The following is a 19,573-nucleotide window of genomic DNA, read 5'->3' as shown; positions in this document are numbered from 1 at the left end:
CAAGTTCAACGATATTTTGATCGGTCGCAATGACGGTAATGATGATAATCTCACAAGATGTACCATATGAAGTGTTATTATTAAAGACAACATTTATTTCTCCATTTAAAACTGATATTTCTGTCTCAGCTATGAGAAATGTGAAAAAAAGTTCATATATTATTCTACAAAAAATAGGAGACATACATATCTCTACCCTCTCCATATCTTATGGAAAGGCCGTTTTAATTAGAAAATATTGCAAGAAAATTTCCTTGTTTTTAATAATTTTATTCTAATAATATCTTTATCTTAATATTATTCTAATAATTTTTAATCAAATAACTTAAAACACTCCCTCTACAGTCACACTAGAAATACAATTTTTTTATGTGTCATGTATACCACCATGATACCGTGCTTTCATGTATTTAAAAAAAAAAATGATTAAAAGGTAGTACTTTTTTATTGTAAGTAAAACTCAGTCATACAGCAAAATGTGAAACATCGAAAGGCAATATCTTGTGGTGTACGTAAAGATGATATTCAACAATGGAATCAGAAAATTTCGACTGGTAGCACAACTAATCCAAAATAACAGATGTATCTAGCTATACGTAATAACAGAGCAGATATAGTGGTGTAGGACCAACAGAAGGGGATCACTTATCTCCTAGACACAGCCATAGCAAACACTTATAAATCACAGGAAACCATCCAAGAAAAACACGAAATGTACACAAAAGCTAAAACTGAAATAAGAAGAACTTTGAATACCAGTAAACTTCTTATCGTTCTCATAATGTTCTCCGTAACGATATAAAATTAATATCTTTAGATTGGAACATCTGTATCAAACTCCAGAAATTTCCGTTGCTAAATATTATTCGATGAAGTTGGAAGGCTTTTGATGATACCAAAAATAAAAATATCCGACGAAATTCTTATTTTACGAATACCAAGATAGAGCGTAAAACATGAAAGATATAAGTCTCTTTGCTATGAATCATCAAAGTTGCTCAACTGAAAACGTTGCTCTAACTGTTACTTTGCAAAAGTATTATTCATTCGTTATTTTTTCGTTTATTTATTCTTTCGAAAGTTGGACTTACTCATGCAGCGACTAAATATAAAAAGTTACGATACACGTATCCTTTTTTAAAAATTCTCCACTGCAGTTAGTTTACGTCAGAGGTTCGTGAAGTGTATTATTATAAAAATATAACATATTTAAAGAATATTCTACTATTACCGAATAGGAAGAAATACACTCCAGGAATTAATTTGACGTTTTAATCAAATTTTTGGGAGGACACTGGGATCAGAAGAAATGCTGAGTTTCTTAGATATAGATTAAAGTCTAAAAATGTTCTCTAGCTGCAACTTATATAATAAACAAAGCTCGCCATTAGCTCGTATTAACACGATATATACGTCGACACTTCCATGTTAATTATTTACCACCGAAAATACTAATCATATCCTAAAAATCATTTACCCACGTGTCTGGCTACCAATGGCACCATTCCACTGTTCCGAATTCTGATCCTTCACTGTTATTAAATTACTGCGTGTATCGTCCAATTTACGATGCAACTTATAATTAACCTTGAAATTGGCAAGGGTGATGCAAATAGACAAAACATCGACGAGCCACACGAGAAACAATGTTCATAAGGAACCATGAATAATGATCCTTACAAAACCACTCCCAAAGATTTTGCACAACGGTACATACGCTCATCGATCATCAATCATTCTGTCCAAGCCATCAACGAATCCACTAAACCGGAATAGAATGCACACTCCGTTTGACACGCGAATCGAATCAACAAGCATCTCCATAAATTCGTCTAAGAATCTCGCGTGTACGCATAGACAAATGAATAAATTCACATTAAAAAATATAATATTAAATTTATTTATTCTGACGTATGTATTACAAACGTGAAATTCACGGGTATCGTTATCGTTTCTGGAAACAATGATAAAAAAAATTCGACTGAAAACCAGAAATCTCGATACTCTAAAAGTACGTAGCTATCCTTGACTTTTCGGCGAGACGCACCATAAGCGGCGCAGAGGAGGGCCGAGTAGTCAACAGAGCCGGGATTACTCATCGCGATTTCTACCGGTGTTTATCGCGGTTTCAGTCGGAAAATCGGCCTGGCCTTGGGTCCTGGCAACGCTCCTATAAACGCAGGAGATTCTCGCGGAGAACGCCGCTTCCAAAAGCGCGCTCATGTTGCGTAAACGAATTGTTCCCTTCGCGGTGTTACATTGACCTTGCACCCGCCCGTTAACGTCGCTCTTCTGTCATGTTTGATCACCGTGTAATACAAAATTTTACATCTCTGATCGTTGTTCCTTGATCCGTCAGACGGTCGTCTGTCAACCGCGACGATCAAGATACAGGTATTTCACGTAAATACGAATTTTATGCGCCTCGAGTGAAATAGCCAGGTTCGAGACAGAAACCGGAAGTTGCTCTACTGCTCGTGGCATCGTCGACGGATAGAAGTATACGCGCTATTTTGATGCTACGTTTTAGGCAATCTTTCTGTGTCGCGGCTGAGTGTTCGAGTTTAATTTATTGGATCATATCAAGAGCGTTACGTAACGAGCGGTTAGATGTTGTTCGGCTATACGACAACTTTTCAACATTCTTGACGGAACGGGGAGATGATGTGCCGTTGTACGAGGACCGTGCAATGTTATTTGGAATTTTCCGAGAATCAGATTAGTTTCGTTTGATCGTGGACGTGGCTAATTTTAGGTGGGTAGCACACCGCGTAGCATCGATTCGAATTTTGAATGCATGTAGGCTCGGAGGATAAGATACCAGGGAGCCATTATGAAATATTAGGTGGCGCAGATGAAACCGACCTCAAACGCAAAATACAGAGATAATAATGCTGGTAAATGTGTAAACGGTTAACATTAAAGCCTTTTTAAATTAAAAATACCGTTTATTTACCATACCAAGTGTACAGTACATTATTACCAAATAAAGTGTGAAAAATTTTATATGCACTACTTACAGGTGTAGACTGGTTAGCGTAATTGTGGATACGCTAGCAATTGTAATAAGTTCTTCATGACGTTTCTAATAAAATAATTTCCTTACGAAGTTCAATACCGCCATTCTTACCTTCATTGTCCTAACCAAGATTTTCGAATATCCGAGAAAAATGTGGTTTAATAATTTTCGTAATTTAAATAGAAGATTGCCAAACCTCTATCAGGAGATTCATTTTTAATTCTTGCAAAACTACACGAAACTGCACTATAAATTTCATATTCGGAGACTTGCATGCATGACTGTTAGCAACCTATGCCAGCTAGAACAGACTGCACCACCTAGTCAACCAGAAACACGCATAGGATAGTAAACAGCTGGCTAATCAGCCTTCAAACTTATTCTACGTCTCGAATAAATTTTGACTTAACCCAGACTGCAATCCAAACTATCCTCGTCATCTCTACTAACGAGAGAAGAAACCACAGAACAACGTTGTATTAGTTGAAAATCAATTTCGAACAGCACCTTATCATCCTCCTGTTTTTCATCTTCTTAAACGATCTTACCTCTTGCCTGGTCCTTGTCGTAGTGGTGGTTTTACGAGTGGTACTTGTCCTGGTCATGGAGCTGATGGTATCATGGGGAGACTCCCAGTCCTGGAAGACTTCCGTGGTCGCCATGACGACTGCTCGCGATTTTCCTTGCTTTCACAACTCAAACTTCACTGAGATAGACGCCCCCGAGGAAAAGAAAAATCGTAATCCCTTCACTGACTCACGATATGCACTTGAACGGTCTTGCTCCTTGAACGACAATCTTTCAACGGCTGATTCTCTCACAGGTATCGACAGCGTGATCGAGGAACACTTTTATTACGAGCACTAAAATATTTCAACTATGTGCTAAAAGTAGTGCAACTTTTTTTAATTTAAACTCATCTAAATTAAACTATATTTAAAATTTATTACTTATGATCAACTTACAGCCTAAACTGAAGAGATAAATCAGTAAAAGAAAATAGTCGGAAAGCTTCGAGCGAGTTTCAAGAAGGTTCCCCGATCAGCAAGATCAACGATCGAGCAGTGGGCGCGATCGATACCTACGTGGTCGCTCCATCGGACGAGCCCGATTGCTGCGAAGACGCGACGAAGTGGTTCACGAAAGTGGCTTCTTCGTGGAGGATGAATGCGCGATTCGAGGTGGATCACGCGCGACTGAGCTTCGGAAGCACGCCTCCGCTTCACCGCGAGAGTCAACCGCACCGCGCCCCATCCGCAGTCTAATTCCAGAAATACGGAGAAACACGTATAATTAGGACGACGACGGCCACCACGATGTCGAGGCGACGCTACGCGTCGAGAAGTACGCGCGACACCCCTAAGACGCTACGTAGCCTCTCGAGGACAGATCTATGGAATGTGCAATGTCAGGGGATTATTGAAGCTCGTTCCTGTAGAAATTTCTTCGATTGGCTTTTTAATGAAACGAGAAGAATAGTTTCATTCAGTAATTGTAGATTATTATAGATTACTATAGTAATGTAATTTATGAATTAAAATTATCAGTATAGTACTTGTTCGATTGTCCTTGTCCGGTCGCGCAGCCCACCGGCCTGTAACACATCATAAACTAATAAACAGTCCTTTCCAGCCGTATTCCTAGCCCCTAACAAATTCCTTCTCTACCATAAAGCAGTTCAAGTCGCATCCTGGTCATGTTTCCTATCCCTTTCCCCTTTCCGGGTTTTCCCCAAATTATTTAAACTTTTGCCCACCACCTTCGCCCTCACGTTCTCCTTCCACTAGTTTCCTAATATCCAATCACACCTCCGCATTTTTCGAGACCTTCTTTTCCACCACCTTCAACGTCCAACCAATCAGAACATACACCGACCTAATATATACCCACGCACCACCACAAAATAAAGAGTTCAAAAGAGACACTTCACGAGGACAAGAAAAACCAAAAGACACATTTCAACTATCATTCCTTACCTCTGGAAACGATCGTAAGGAAAAACACTGTACGATACGCGGTGTCGAAACATCGGAGTGAAGAGTTACGACCTTCACTAACGCGCCGTCTTTAGTAAAGTAGATCGCGTTGCATCGCGAACTCGTGCAAAAACAGTACTATAACGCTTTGTTGGAGAATATAGATCGCATAAATTTTCATTCGTTAATTGAAAATGTACAGTAAATACATTCATTGTAGATTATTGTATAGTAATATTAGCAAATAAAAGTTATTGTAAACATATTAGCATGGTGTCATAAATCGTAATTGGAGGATATAAATCAAATAAGTCTTCATTCATTAACTAAATATACATACTTATACAGTAATCGATTTAAGGATTGTGGATTATTGTAATAATGTAATTACTTCATAAAAATTATCGGTATAGTGCTATAATGACGTTAGGTATGTTTGAAAGTGTGAAAAGGATGAAGGAAGTATGTATCATAAATTATTTCGATTCATTTTGTGGAAATAATTTGTTCGGTATTATAAATGATGTATGAAAGGAATAAGTCTCACAATTAGTGAAGTTAATAAATATTCTTTTAGATTTTCTTAAATGTTAAATAAAGATTTGGTTTAGATTTTTACTGTTTAAGTTGGCCTAAGGTGTTTGTTTTAGGAGCTTGTCTAAACATCTTATACGTGATCACTATTCTCAAACAATACACTACTGCTCGTAATGTTTGTTGTATTAAGTTAGAGAATTATTACGCTTTTTTATAATTGTATTCTGGTGTAGTTATGAAATTGGTGTAATTATTTCAAGAAGCTATTAAGTTGAAAAGATTGTAAAATTGCTGAAATCGAAAAAATGAGATATATGTTTGCTCGTAATTTTTACTAAGAAAATTTTATTTGTTAGACACATTCATCATTTATTCTATAAGATCGTTTATCTTCGCACAGAGGTATTTGTACCTACGTCACACGTTGAGATTGTCAATATAATCCTCAATCAATGATCCTTAATTAATCATTTCATAAATTATGTACATACATTACCATTTAATAGTATGTGTTTATACAATATGCTTAAGTTTGTTAAAAATCAATCCACAAAAAGCTAAAGGTATAAAAGATATTACATACAAATATTTTCTACCGGACTGTTTGTAGTCCTACAACCAGATTTCAACAAGTAGTGATAAAGACAGGGACATATGTGGAATAATCTTGAACAGCTTTTTGTGAACTTGGGTTATTTTACTTTTTATTACTAAAAGTCATCTCTTATTATAATTTTAGGTAATTAAACAAGTATATCGTAAACTGAAGCATGATACATAGAAGTGTGACAAACTTTATTAATTATTTTATTTTGCCTAGTAAACCTTTTTTGGCGGGCAAGAAACCAGACAGCTACAAGGGATTTTTAAATATACAGGATGATTCTTATGAAGTGACCGATTGAGTTTTCTCCAAAATGGGAAGAGACACGAAAAAATCGGTCAAACGAGAAATGTCCTGTTCTAGGGAAATCTTTTAATATATGCAGTGGTGTTATATAGCTGGAGGCGTTTAGATGATCTCCAGGCCAACTCAATTTTTTTAATAGGACACTTTATTCCCTCCCCCCTATAGTCTGATAGTGTTCTGCGTGATGAGTTCATCGATCACGACACAAGTTCCTCCAAGGTTATGCTAGGTCACATGGGACCAAAAAGTGTAACTTTTATGCTTCGGGAAGATAACGTGTGCTCAAGTTTCTAATTCCATAGATATGTTGTTATTTCTTGTGGGGAAATGTCAAAAACATTGTTTACCAGGAGAGGTCAACGACCCGTGACGACGAATTACCGAAGCAATTCGTGCTATTCCAGATGGAGTTATCATGAGAGCTGTAGACACTTTTTCCAATAGAATTAATCTTTGCAGGCAAGCGGAAGGCAACAATTTTGAACATTTTATAACATAAGGCATTAATAAACACGTTGTTTTCCCGGGACATAAAAGTTAAAGTTTTTGGCACCGCGTGACCTAGCACAACCTTGAATGAACTTCTGCCGTGGTCGATGAATTTGTCACGAATAATACTATCAGACTACAGGGGAAAAAATATAAGGTCTCATTTAAAAAAATTGGGTTGACTTTGAGATCATCTAGGTGCCATCACATACAACGCCGCCGTATACCAACATCAAAAGATTTTCCACCTGGAACAGCATGTTTTTTCGTTTGATCGATTTTTTCGTACCTCCTTCCATTTTGGAGAAAATTCAACCGGTCACTTTATAAGAATCACCCTATATACTGACACAGGGGTTATAAAAAAAAAATTAAAAATTATACTTCGATTTTTATTTTATTATTATCCCTAAATAATAATTATTTAAACTAGTCATTTTAAAGTTTACATTTTTTTCTACGTTTTCCGTATCTTTCCTGAAAAATTGTATAATTTAGAGTTGTTTGATTCTTACTCTTCAATCCCTTTCCTTTCCTTTCCTGACCAGCAAAGAAACTCCCTATTGCATAAGGTTATCAAATTACCACACACCTCGCACAAACGTACACAATTTTTTCAACAAAACACACTTCCATTACTCACATCTCCATACGCATCTAACGGCGACCAATTACTGCATACTTTTTTTACTTACAATCAAACTTGCACGCGCGAATCAATTTCCAGCCTATAGACAGCCTATACAGATAGATGCTCTTGGTCCGTGATGAATTTCGATCGAAATTTATCACTGGAAACGGCGATGGTTCTCATCGAGCGAGAACCCGTTCGTTCAGTTTTCAACGCTGGTCGAGCTTAAGGGAGACAAAGGGCGTTGATTGCGAAGCGTAGCGGCTGAACAAAACCTCCCCGCGGGGGGTGAAAAACGAAACAAACAGCGGGACAAGAAGAGCGTGACGCGCATCGAGCGCGGGGAGAATAATGGAGAACGCGGATCTCTATTTCGACCACGCGGCCCCAGCCGAATAAATCAAATATCAGCGTTACGCGTCCGTAAATCGAATTCCTGTGGAACTGGCTCGTTGACACAGCAGCGACAGCGTGAATGAACTCGTAAGACATCGCCGCGTTTATGTCCGCCCTTCGTCGAATTTATGGCGTTTGTACGCCGCGCCGGTACGTTGAAAAACAAGTCATTCGAACGTTAAAAAGAGATACTAAATAAGTGCAAGTGTTCCCAAATATTTGTTAACAACTAAGTTCGCGATCTTCATATTGTTTTAAATAAAATTATTTATTAAAATTGAACGAATAACAATTTTCCATCAAAGTAAATACTATTCAAATCAATCATCTTTTGTCATACCTATTTCTGGGAATTATTCGATCCCGCGGCGATAGAATTCGGGTACTTTTAAAACAAAATGCGTTAAAATGTTCGTTATGATCCGAGAATTATGAGTCGACTTTGAAGAAACGTTTTATAGCCAGAGAATGTTGCTATTGCAACATATCGGAACAAGAGATAATCACTTGGAATAGCGTGTAGGCTATACGGTTAGTGAATTACGCACTCTAAGCCCAATTCTTCGATTCTTCGCAGCGTTCAACGAGCAATATGTGGACAAGCGTTGTCTTATTGCAGGATAATCCATTTTCGTAGGAACTGGCACAGTGGATTATTTCGTAGTTTTGCCTAAACACGGTCAAGCTGGAACGAGTAGAGTTCCGTGTTAATGCTACGACCATTTTCGACCAACTCCCAGTGTTAGGACAGCAAGGGGTCGATTTTATGATACGTGATTTCTAGTTCAGTAAACCGGTGGACAAGCGTTGTCTTATTGCAGGATAATCCATTTTCGTAGGAACTGGCACAGTGGATTATTTCGTAGTTTTGCCTAAACACGGTCAAGCTGGAACGAGTAGAGTTCCGTGTTAATGCTACGACCATTTTCGACCAACTCCCAGTGTTAGGACAGCAAGGGGACGATTTTATGATACGTGATTTCTAGTTCAGTAAACCGTGTTCCGTCGCGCAGGTATGGAACGCATGGGATCTTCGTTGACCGGGTTTATGGCACGCTCGCACGAGAAGGTTATTTTTGAGAACAAAGACGCTTTGTAGCTCCGCGAAAAAAATAAGTAATTTCTTACAGAACAATGCCTTTAGAATTTCGACTTTTCCGCGTCCTCGATAACCGAAGACGTGTCATAAACCAGGGTTCCTGAAGGGTCAATCCACACTAACGGCACTTTCGGCCGAGGGTTGACCTGGCGGGAATTTCCGACGCGTCACCGAAGGACAGCGAAGATTCCACGCACCCGCAGGTAGGGCCCCACTCCTTCCAAGGAAAGGCGCGCTAAGGGCGCAATGGAAGGGTGAGTGCCACTCAAGGGGCACGTTGATTGGTAATTTGTGCGTACGTGAAAAACCAATCAGCGTGCCTTCTTGTACTTGGCGGGGGAGTCACGGCGGACTCCGGAAAAATTTTGGCAATCGAGAGACATTCGCAAGGAGTCTCTCGTGTGAACAACACACACACACACACACAGTTTCCAACCGTACGAGGAGACAACAGACTCTTCGAATCACCAACGATCATTCGAGTCTAGAATAAAGTCGTCAATCACATCGTGACGCAGATTTGCTAACGATCGAGCAAAGTAAACCTTTTGAACTAATTACCCAATATTAATTTGGCGGGTAATAAGTCGTGAGCGCGAACAGTTTTGAAAGGATCAAACGCGAGCGCGACGCGACAAACCGTTAGTTTTAATTAGCAGACCGGTCTGCAGCCAACATGCGGCACGTAGAATTTCTCAAATATTAAAGAATAGGCTATTGTTCAGTCAGTAAGGCAAGGTATCGTAAAGTCACCCCCAACGGGTCTTCGAAACCGATGCAATTACCGAGGCCTCTCGGTACCTGACCTTCCGATCGAGTCGGAGAGTCAAAGTTGACCTGGCCGAGTTTTCCCCCCTTGTTGTCAAATTTCCGTCCAGCAAGGACCAGCTTCGTCACCTCCGCTCCAAGGACGTGACGCGCTCCGGGCGCAATGGAAGGAGTGATACGGGGTTGATCACTTAGTAATTTTAAGAACTTCCCTTTACGTCCCTTCTTTAAATTTTAGAAGATTTGGAGAAGGGACGACTGGATAAGTAGGTCGACTTAGCTTAAGAACACAGAGTGTTAGTACACAGACCATCAGTTACATTAGGAATATTAAAGATTCAGTCAGACTCTCAACCTAGGCACCTAGTGCAATATTCCAAGTACGCGGAAATTAGTACCCGAGTGCTTAACACCCAGTATGTAACACGTTTATTATGATGAAAAAAATAAGTCACAAAAATTAATTAATTGGCAACCTAATATAACAACAGCAGTTTAGAGTTTGATAGAAAATGCAATTATGAGTAACAAAGTTGCAGTAAACGTGTCAGTGATTGTAAAAATGATTTAGCAAGCTTTGTCAATAAACAAAATTATTTTAAATTAAAATAGTCATCTGTGTTAGCATCTTTGCCAATGTCGTTTACACTTCTAAAAACACTCTTTGTAGGCACTTTCTGAAATTGCTTTCAGATCAGCCTTTGAATTTTCCTTCGTCTTTAGAATCGTTTGAAAAGTGTTTTTTCTATGAAGCAGAAAGTAAGTCACACGTAGCCAAATCAAGGGAGTATGGCGAGTGGGAAATAATGGACACCACTTTTCGTTAAAATTTGAAACTATACATCAATGAGTTTCTTTTGAAAAATCGCGGTGATAGAGAAAATTGAATTACAAAAACCACTGGGCATTTCGAAAGGAGTAACTTTATTGGATTAAATATGTTTACAACCCCCGACTGTGAGGGTGATTTTCACCCCGTTAATGTGGACGACTGCCGATAAAAGAATACCTATCGAATAGTTCCTTGAGATCTATCACATACCACAATTTCATAAAAATCAGTGATTCCAGACGTTCTCTGGGTAAACCACCTTATGCGCGTAAATGCTTCCTTAAAAGTTTACTGCAAAAAAAAAAAACCTCGTGAGAACGTTTTTAAGTTGGTAAGCAAAAGTGTCAAAATTTCTATCGAAAGGAAAGGTACACAGTGCCCCAAAGTTAAGAACAATAACTTAAAATATGATAGAAAATGCAGTTCTGGGTAAAAAGTGTTCAGGTAAACATATGCTTGTAAATAATTCCTTCAGATGGTACCGCACTTTTTACAAATATTTTCCTGAGTGATCTTTGAATTTTCATGGTTAAGAAACATTAAAAAATGAAGTTTATTCAATATCAGTTGTACCTATATGTAAGTACATTGCAGTATACTTAGTATAGTATATTTCCGAGACAAAGAAATCAATCTTTTCTTTTGAAATATATTTTAAGCAAAAAAGTAAACTGCTTACATTAATTTCGATCTCTCACAAAAAGAAAAATTTATTGTACTAACAGTGAAAATGAACAACAGCAAGAACTCCAATATGTCGTTAATTGGATAATAATAAGATATCAAGAATGTTCATAAAAAGGTGGAAAATGTTTTGGACAATTTTTGAAATAAATCAACATGCTTGCAAGTTAAGGGAATCCATGAATTTCACTTAGTTCAATTTTTCAACATCCCGAAAAAAAATATGGGTACAATATTTTTCGTTGCTGCAGTTTTTAAGTTTCTTTGAAACCAAAGTCTTTTCCCAAGACGAATCTTTAGTTTATAAATTGAAGAAGAATATTACTTAAGCATGTTAAAAAAAAAATGTAGGTAAGAAAAGACAGGATGTAGGAAAAAATAAGAACACGATAAATTTATACAATTTGATTTATGCTAATTATACGTAGACTGAAGGGGTAGGAATAAAAATACAAGTACTATTTGTATGTAAACGTCTTGAATAAACAAATTCGATATACCTACTTATTTTCGCCATGAAATATTGCGATTTCCGTAAGAAAGAACGCCGTTTATTTATGATTGCTTCTAAAAAAAAAGTGTATTATATTTAAAACTGTAAACTACCACAAGAACTGCTGTGACATAAAAAAAGAACTAGAAATTGGACGGAAATAGATAGGATACTTGGTGTTTTAATAGCACACAATTATATTTATAAAAATCTTCAAAACTGTATTTAGATGCTGAATGTTACTAAAATTTTAATCGAAATATGTTTCACAATAATTAATGATTAATTATTAACACCTAATTTCCGCCATGTAATACTCATACGTTCGTGAACCAACTCCGGCTTAATTGAATTTTTTAGACGTCATCATAATTAATTGAATAAATTACATAAGTCACTTATTGTTAATTAGTTAATTTCGCGTTTACTTATATTTAACAAATTTAATAATTGTTGAATACGAATTTGCCCGAAATTTTTAATCGTTCTCAATTCATCTGATTGCGAATCTAACGCGATTATTACTCCTACAGAAGTTTCGTGTTTGACTTCTGACGCGAACATTTAGTGCTTTCATTAGGCACTTTAAGTACCTTAGTTAACTCGTAACGTCAAATTGAAGTTGCAGAGTTCAAGTAATTTGTTTAATTACAATAATAACTGGTAATTGCAGTCGTTAAGGCAAAGTTTTATGACACAGACGTAGTAAAAGGCTATTTTTAAGTTTAGGAGCTTTAGGTTATTGTTAGAATGTATTTACAGGATTAAGTGTATGTCTTAGCAAGAGAAATTGAAATTTATAGCTTAGAGTTTTTAAAAATTCGCCTCTCGTTCTCAATGGCCTGAAGACGTGTTATACAGTTGAAATTTCCGAAGAGTCGTTCAGAAATTAATTATAACAGTCAGAAAACCGAATGGTCAGAATCTGGAGGAAATTCGGCATTGTTGTCAAAACATTCGTCATTTTCACTTCATTGTTAGACATCGCTACTTCTCCCCAAAAAAAGACGCGCTAAAGAGTACAAGAAAAGGGAACTCACGATGATCCTTAGGCGCGCTGATTGGCGATTAGGTATTCTTAAGAATAACCAATCAACGTGCACGAAAAGAAATGAGAAGTGAGACGGCCGTCAGTTCAAAAGGAAGTCAGGCAGAAACATATAGTTACTCAGAAATAAGTTGTAAGTTAGAAACCAGCAATCAAATAATTCAGAATGCCCAGCACTCAGGCTAATCGAATAGACACTCAGGCCAACAAGAAACATTTAGGCTTAATGCATAGTCAGTGTGTGTATAAATTCAGTAAAGCACAAACTAGAGTAAGAAATCAGTTTCCCAAAGACAATTCGGATAGTGTTTCGAGAGGTAAAAATCAGACGGCACTACTAACAATAACAGGACAGGACTAACAATAAGACGGCAACTCAGTACCTGTTATGGTCCTAATAACAATTTTCCATCAACTTCAAGCTAAACTATTTATCACCAATATTTAAAAACTTTAAACTTCAATATAAAAAAAAAACCATTTAAAATTTGAAAAGAACATGTTAGTACGTACATAAATCAAAGATTTTTGCAATCTGAGAAACTTCTGTTACGTACTACTACATATGTGCCCATAATTATGAAAGGGGTCTAAGTCATATATTTCTTCTTTCGAGATATTTAAAGGATTACATTTGAATAAATTGAAAAATATTTCTGTATTATGTAACATTTTAATTTAGAATTTTATTAGCCTTGATTAATGAAAATTTATTATGAAAGTGAAATTTTGTGTGAATCTCATACGAAAATGTTGTTTTAAAGTTTGAATTGACTTAGACCATTTTCAAAATTAACTGAATGACCTATATATGACTTAAATCAATAAAAAACTACGAGTTTTATTAGAAACAAAAATTTTTATGAAATAATTCATTTACATTTATTAATTATCTTTAAAAAGTAATCCATTTTTATCATTTTAGGCTTTTATCATTATGAGTTTTGAGATTTTTAAAATGTTTCTGGAAAACTGGAGGGATGTAGGGTAGTAAACACATCATATCTTTATGTTTCTCTTTCGTTACTGGTCTATTGGTGGTGTATAATGGAAGTAAATATATTTTTAGTATTCCGTTTTTAGGTGAAAGATCCAAATCGTGGAATTCAGAATCATCTAAAGCTGTTTCATAGAACATCTTATAAGGTGCATTTTTCAAGAATCTCATCCATTGAATTTTCAGCCAAGCGACAGATTCGCCCGCGGTATTTTTTACTCTTCTTGTTGACTCTTCCAGTGGTTTCGTTGAAATAAAATCCGGCTGCGACATTTCTTTTACTGAAAATAGATTTTTTCTTCTACACTGTTCTATCAATTCATAGTAATGCTCAGGGTTGTATGAGTAATTTGCTTTTTTGATTTTCATTTCTATCAACCCGAAATGAAAGTGAAATTTTGTGTAAATCTCATACGGTGCGACATTTCTTTTACTGAAAATAGATTTTTTCTTCTACACTGTTCTATCAATTCATAGTAATGCTCAGGGTTGTATAAGTAATTTGCTTTTTTGATTTTCATTTCTGTCAACCCAAAATGAAAGGTGAAATTTTGTGTAAATCTCACACGATGTTGTTTTTAAAGTTTGAATTGACTTAGACCACTTTCATAATTAACACTAAATGAATTCCATGTAATATTGAAATAACAAGCACCATCTAACGGTTCATTTTTGACAATATCGTAAAAATGACATTGAATTAATTTAGTTTAAAATAATGTGACGTGAAATAACTGATAAACTCATATTTTTTCAATTTTGACTTAGACTTTCATAATTATGGGCTCATATATCCTCCTTACTAGTAAATCACACTAACAATAAGTCAATATGTACTGTATTTCAAGAAGTGACTTTAAAGTTTTTGTCTAATAACATCTGGAATAAATGACTTATAAATAAATTCAGTGTAAAAACACTTTATTTCTAATATTATGACCTAGTGTGTTTTTGTTCCAACAAATGTAAAAAACCAGTGCGTGACGAGAGAATTCATGGTATTGGAATTGAAAATTTTCCTTCGATTTAGTATATCTTATTTCCTGTAGAGTGCCAAGGACCTGTGACAATTTCCTTCGTTCCTTTTTGCCCAGACTTTCCCGCGGAAAATTCTGTTTCATCTTTCATCTATTTTCTAACTCGACGCCTCCAACCTCTCTCGCTCCGCTGAATCCCCCTCCCTCGTACGTCACCATTTTCTTACCTTTTTGCAAGCTTTCGTTCCGTGTTAGTCGAGTTATCCTTTCTTCTGGTTTAATGGCTGGGATTTTTATCTTTGCCCTCTCAGCTGCTCACATTCTCCCCCCTTTTTTCACAAAATAAACAACGACACGCCTTTGTCTGTCTGCTGCTTTATGGTTTCGTAAATCCGTGCCTTTTGTAGCCTTGAGCTTTTATTTTATATCTTTCGTCCTTCGTACTGCAAATCTTATCTTGCTCTCTTTTAGTCGGTAATGCGCAACTTGGATTTAACGTGGGTTAAATTCTGATTTCCTTGCAGTATTTTTAGAAAGAGTGATATACAGAATTTTATTTTCCTTGTACAATAGAAGTACAATAGAAGTAGTTAGTGCAACATATATGTGTTTTCAATACATATACAATTTCCATTATTTTATAAAATCCATTACTTTCACCGAAAAATGAATTTACGACATAATTTACTCTCGTATAATTATGTGCAATTCTGAGCAATACATTTTGCAAAAGAATCTCTCCAATTAATCCTTAATCATTATCATTCTACTTCTACTATTGTACAATTTAAAAAAAAATTATATTCCTGGCAATATTTGCATTATACAAATTACAGAAGAAATAGCAGCAATAAACATCATATTAACTAGTTTAGAAAAAATAAACGCTTAAAGATTATTATTAATTCCAACAATATAGATTCTTTTGGTCTCGACATAACTACAATTGAAATTATCGAATCACAAAACGAAACTGATGTGAAGCATAAATTAAAATACCAATGAAAAGAAATAAAGTTACATAAAATAAAGCAATAATAGAAATATTAATCTACGTTTCAAAAATCCAAATTTCACGAGAGAATTATTTTCACTGGTTAAACTAATTATAAGTAAGTAATAGGACATTGATTGGTATTCGCTGGTTTGTCATTTTATATTCGCAAAGTGTTGTCATTCTTGTTGTATTTCAAGCCATATTGGTTTAAATTACAGTACGAACTATAATTATAAGTGTTGTTGATAATAAAATAAATAAAATCTTTAAATAAAATTACAAACTCTACGGTTTAAGTATTTGGATCAATATTTCAATTCCACAAACTGCATTTTTGAATCATTCAAGGATCACGCGTTCATGTCTAAATTTGGTCAATCCTACCGGAACTGCGCGGAAGAAATTGCGAAAGGCGTACATACCTAAGTATTTACTTATATACGTTCGCGCATTCTTCATACGTGCCCTCTTTTAAAAGACCTGGCGATGTTGCAACGCCATCGCGACATTCCGGAAGCGATGATCTCCAAAAGAACAAACAGAATCGCGAGCTGAAGCTCGCCAGAACCAAATCCCCTTCGTAAATCGCAAGAAGTTTCTTTGGCAAGAGCGATGGAATATAGTCTCATGAACCTCTATAGCTGATCCAACTGTTCAAAACGAGTAAGGACAGCTGGGTGGACAGGTGAGAGGAGGAGGATTCTTCGCGAGCGATGAAGCTTTTCGACCAGCGCGTTAGTTAATGCTTTTGTCGACCAAATCGCTATTTATAACGTGTGCGTACTGGTTCACTGTGCGAGGTCCTGTTTCGTTTATTTCCGCTAGTTCGTCTAGTGATCTGCTAAGAGGCAAAATCTGCTCGTCCCCGTGTTTGATATGAAATTTATTCGTCACATGTGGCTGAGTAAACGATTCGAGGTGTGAATCTCACTTCACTATACAGATTTAATTTTATATCATTTTTATATAAAATTCAGCTTTGAACAATAAAAGAGCGGAGTAATATCTTGTTTGAAGAAATTTCGATGAATTTGTTATTATGATAAAATTGACGTTTAGAAGAGTATTTCTTATACGTATAAATACACACATATAAGAATAGAAGACAGTAAAAGTACTTTTCAGGTATACTAATTGCTTGAAATGTATATGTTTAAAATAAGAATCAAATGTTTTGCAATCTGGATCATTTGTTACATACCGTACTACAGTAACGTTTTAATATTTCCTTTTGCAAGTGTATCATCTTATGTATAAAAGTAGCCCATGTTAGAAAAAATAATCTGTTTTCATTCGCAATTCTGCTCACCTTCCTTTCTCAATTGAAAAGAAAATTCTGATATTACCATTTTACTGCATAGATGAAACGACGGGATATATGTACAATATACAGTATGAAACAAAAGTTCCTGGACTCGGAGATTAATAATTTATTGTGGTGGAATGGAAAACAATAAAAGAGTTTAAAATTTTTAAAAACTGTTAATGCGTTAATCATCGTATTTTTGCAATATAAAACCGGCTATTTTTGTTACATACTGTATTAGAAAATTACATCTTTTTGCAAAAAAATTAACACAATTACTACTCGCAATCATCCAAATATAGGCAACCACTAGTTCCTTCGCGTATACAAAAATTTCTAAAAGCCATCTTATACACTGTTCAACCGACGTCATGCCACAATTCAACATGAATCCATATGGTTCGCCCCTAATTCGAACGAAATAAAAACAAACAGCAGAGGATGAAGAAGTCGCTGGCACGAAGTTAATATACATCACGGGGATCAAAAAACCCGATAGACAGGTCCCATGAGCGAGAGTTTCATAGCTGATTTGTCGAGTCGATGTTCCACGCTGAACAACAGCCGCAAAAATGGATTATTTATAAACGAAATTCCGGTTCGTCGCGGCTCGACCAGATGGCAACACCGACTGAAAGCTTTTGCAGAGTCTTGAAAGCTCGAGAGCTTTTTCGGTCGAGCCGCCAGATGGAGATGAGCTTACGTCGCGGCTATAAAAGAGACACTGTTCCCCGTCGTTTCACCAGTCGTCCCGGCAAGAAAGCTCGCTGCGAAGAAGCTTTTGAGGAACAACGAAGAATTCAGAATGAATGAAATCCGGGGAAAAAAATTCGCTGTTGCGTAATCTTTGTTTGGAAGACTGAACGACGAACAGGGAGTTTTATTGAACGATCGGTTGAATGAAAGAAAACGTGGTTTCTTGCGATCGCAATTTGAGAACATAAAGTTGAATTATGGTTGGAAAATTGAAGAGACTGTGTTAATATTTGGAGGATTCCTGTCTGGACTATTGTCCACTTCATTTTTTATTAAAACGCGTGAGAAAGCTTGGAAGGATAATATTAGATTGCTGACTACGCACGGTGTTTCAAAGCGGCTGTTTGACCGCGCAAAATCTCAAATTTTAATCATTTCCTATTACTTAATTTTCGGTTTCCTTCAATTTCTTAAATTCCTAAGGGCCCCTAATTAGAATGTTAATTAGATACAAGAATTTTTTAAATAAAGCAATATTTACACTACAATCTGTAATTCCTATCGTGTTCAAAAATACCATTTAGCGACGCCGCGCCGCCTTTACGAAATTGCATACTGCAGTTGCATATGTTGACCGGATGCAGTTCTTCTTTTTAAAGAATTTCACATTTTAAAAATTAATAATTCTGTGAAATTTAAATTATAAGCATTTTTACTGTTCTTTTTTCTTTCTTACTAATGCAATACATTCGAGTGTGTTGTATGATTATTTGACATTGCTTGAGAATGTTTAAAAGATTACCTCTAAATTTCAAAATTTTTAGTGCTGTTTCGTTTCTTTAATTTTCTGGAAATATTTTTTTTAATAATTTTAAGAGAAAAGGAATACATCTGAGGTAAGTTTAGATTGAATTCAGAGAAATTTTATTTACATTAATGTAAATTTCAATTCCATCTAAACTGCGTTCGAAATCGAAACGATTAAGATCAAGAAATCCATATTAAATATCATATTAATAAATGGATTTTATATTAAACCTAAATTCGTCTCGAATTGAATTCAAGATTATATTTAGTTAAATCTTGGTTCAATTCAAACCATTCCTCATTCCTTATCTTCCAATTCGTGTTAGAACATACCTAAATTAGATCAAGTTAGATATTAAGTCGATCTTTTACAGCTACATCGATTTAATTAAATTTACCTTTAATTTATTAACTTCAATTAATACTTCTTTAAAACTACAATGAGACTCTTAAAAACCTTTTATAAACCTTTTGCGTCGTTTCTTCTATTAGGTTGTCCGGAAATAAATTGCGGTTTTCTGTTATGTCATATTTAGGGCTCTTTTATACTATATATTTTAAATTTATGTTTATTAAGTAATATACCACTTGAACGCGTAGACGTCGCTCTATCATATAAGCGATACACTTTTGTTTTTTACCGTCGTTTGTTCTGAGTATAACTTAAAAACGTAACAATGGACAAGAAGCAAATTCGTACCATATTTTTATATGAATTTAAATTAGGACGTAAAGCCGCGGAAACTGGCCGCAATATCAATCGTGTATTCGGTGAAAGCACAACTAGTGATTATAATGCATAAAAAGTTATTTGTTAAACAAGCAAGTTTGGTAAATCGTAAGGGACCAATACTCCTACACGATACGCCCGCCCGCACGTATCACAATTCACGATTCGGAAGATACACGAA

General features: G+C 35.8%; 1 protein-coding gene across 13 annotated transcripts in view; it reads right to left on the bottom strand.

Annotated features, from left to right (window-relative positions):
- The window catches only part of LOC108575465 (tropomodulin), a 205,887-nt gene that overhangs the window by 126,561 nt on the left and 59,753 nt on the right, over positions 1 to 19,573 (bottom strand). Inside the window, exons 1-2 of one of the 13 annotated variants that reach the window (XM_017938272.1) lie at positions 4,101 to 4,204; positions 3,568 to 3,882 (exon numbers count right to left, since the gene is read on the bottom strand). The exons of 5 other annotated variants lie outside the window; for them this stretch is intronic. In XM_017938272.1, coding sequence (XP_017793761.1) covers positions 3,568 to 3,681 — 114 coding nt within the window. In that variant the 5' untranslated portion in view covers positions 3,682 to 3,882; positions 4,101 to 4,204. Of the gene's footprint in view, positions 1 to 3,567; positions 3,904 to 3,984; positions 4,072 to 4,100; positions 4,205 to 19,573 lie in introns of those variants that run through there. 7 more of the 13 variants (XM_017938271.1, XM_017938274.1, XM_017938276.1 and 4 more) reach the window with 7 other exon arrangements.

Source organism: Habropoda laboriosa, unplaced genomic scaffold, assembly GCF_001263275.1.
Source record: "Habropoda laboriosa isolate 0110345459 unplaced genomic scaffold, ASM126327v1 scaffold259, whole genome shotgun sequence".
NCBI lineage: Eukaryota > Metazoa > Arthropoda > Insecta > Hymenoptera > Apidae > Habropoda > Habropoda laboriosa.
This window is presented reverse-complemented; position numbering and strand designations above follow the sequence as displayed.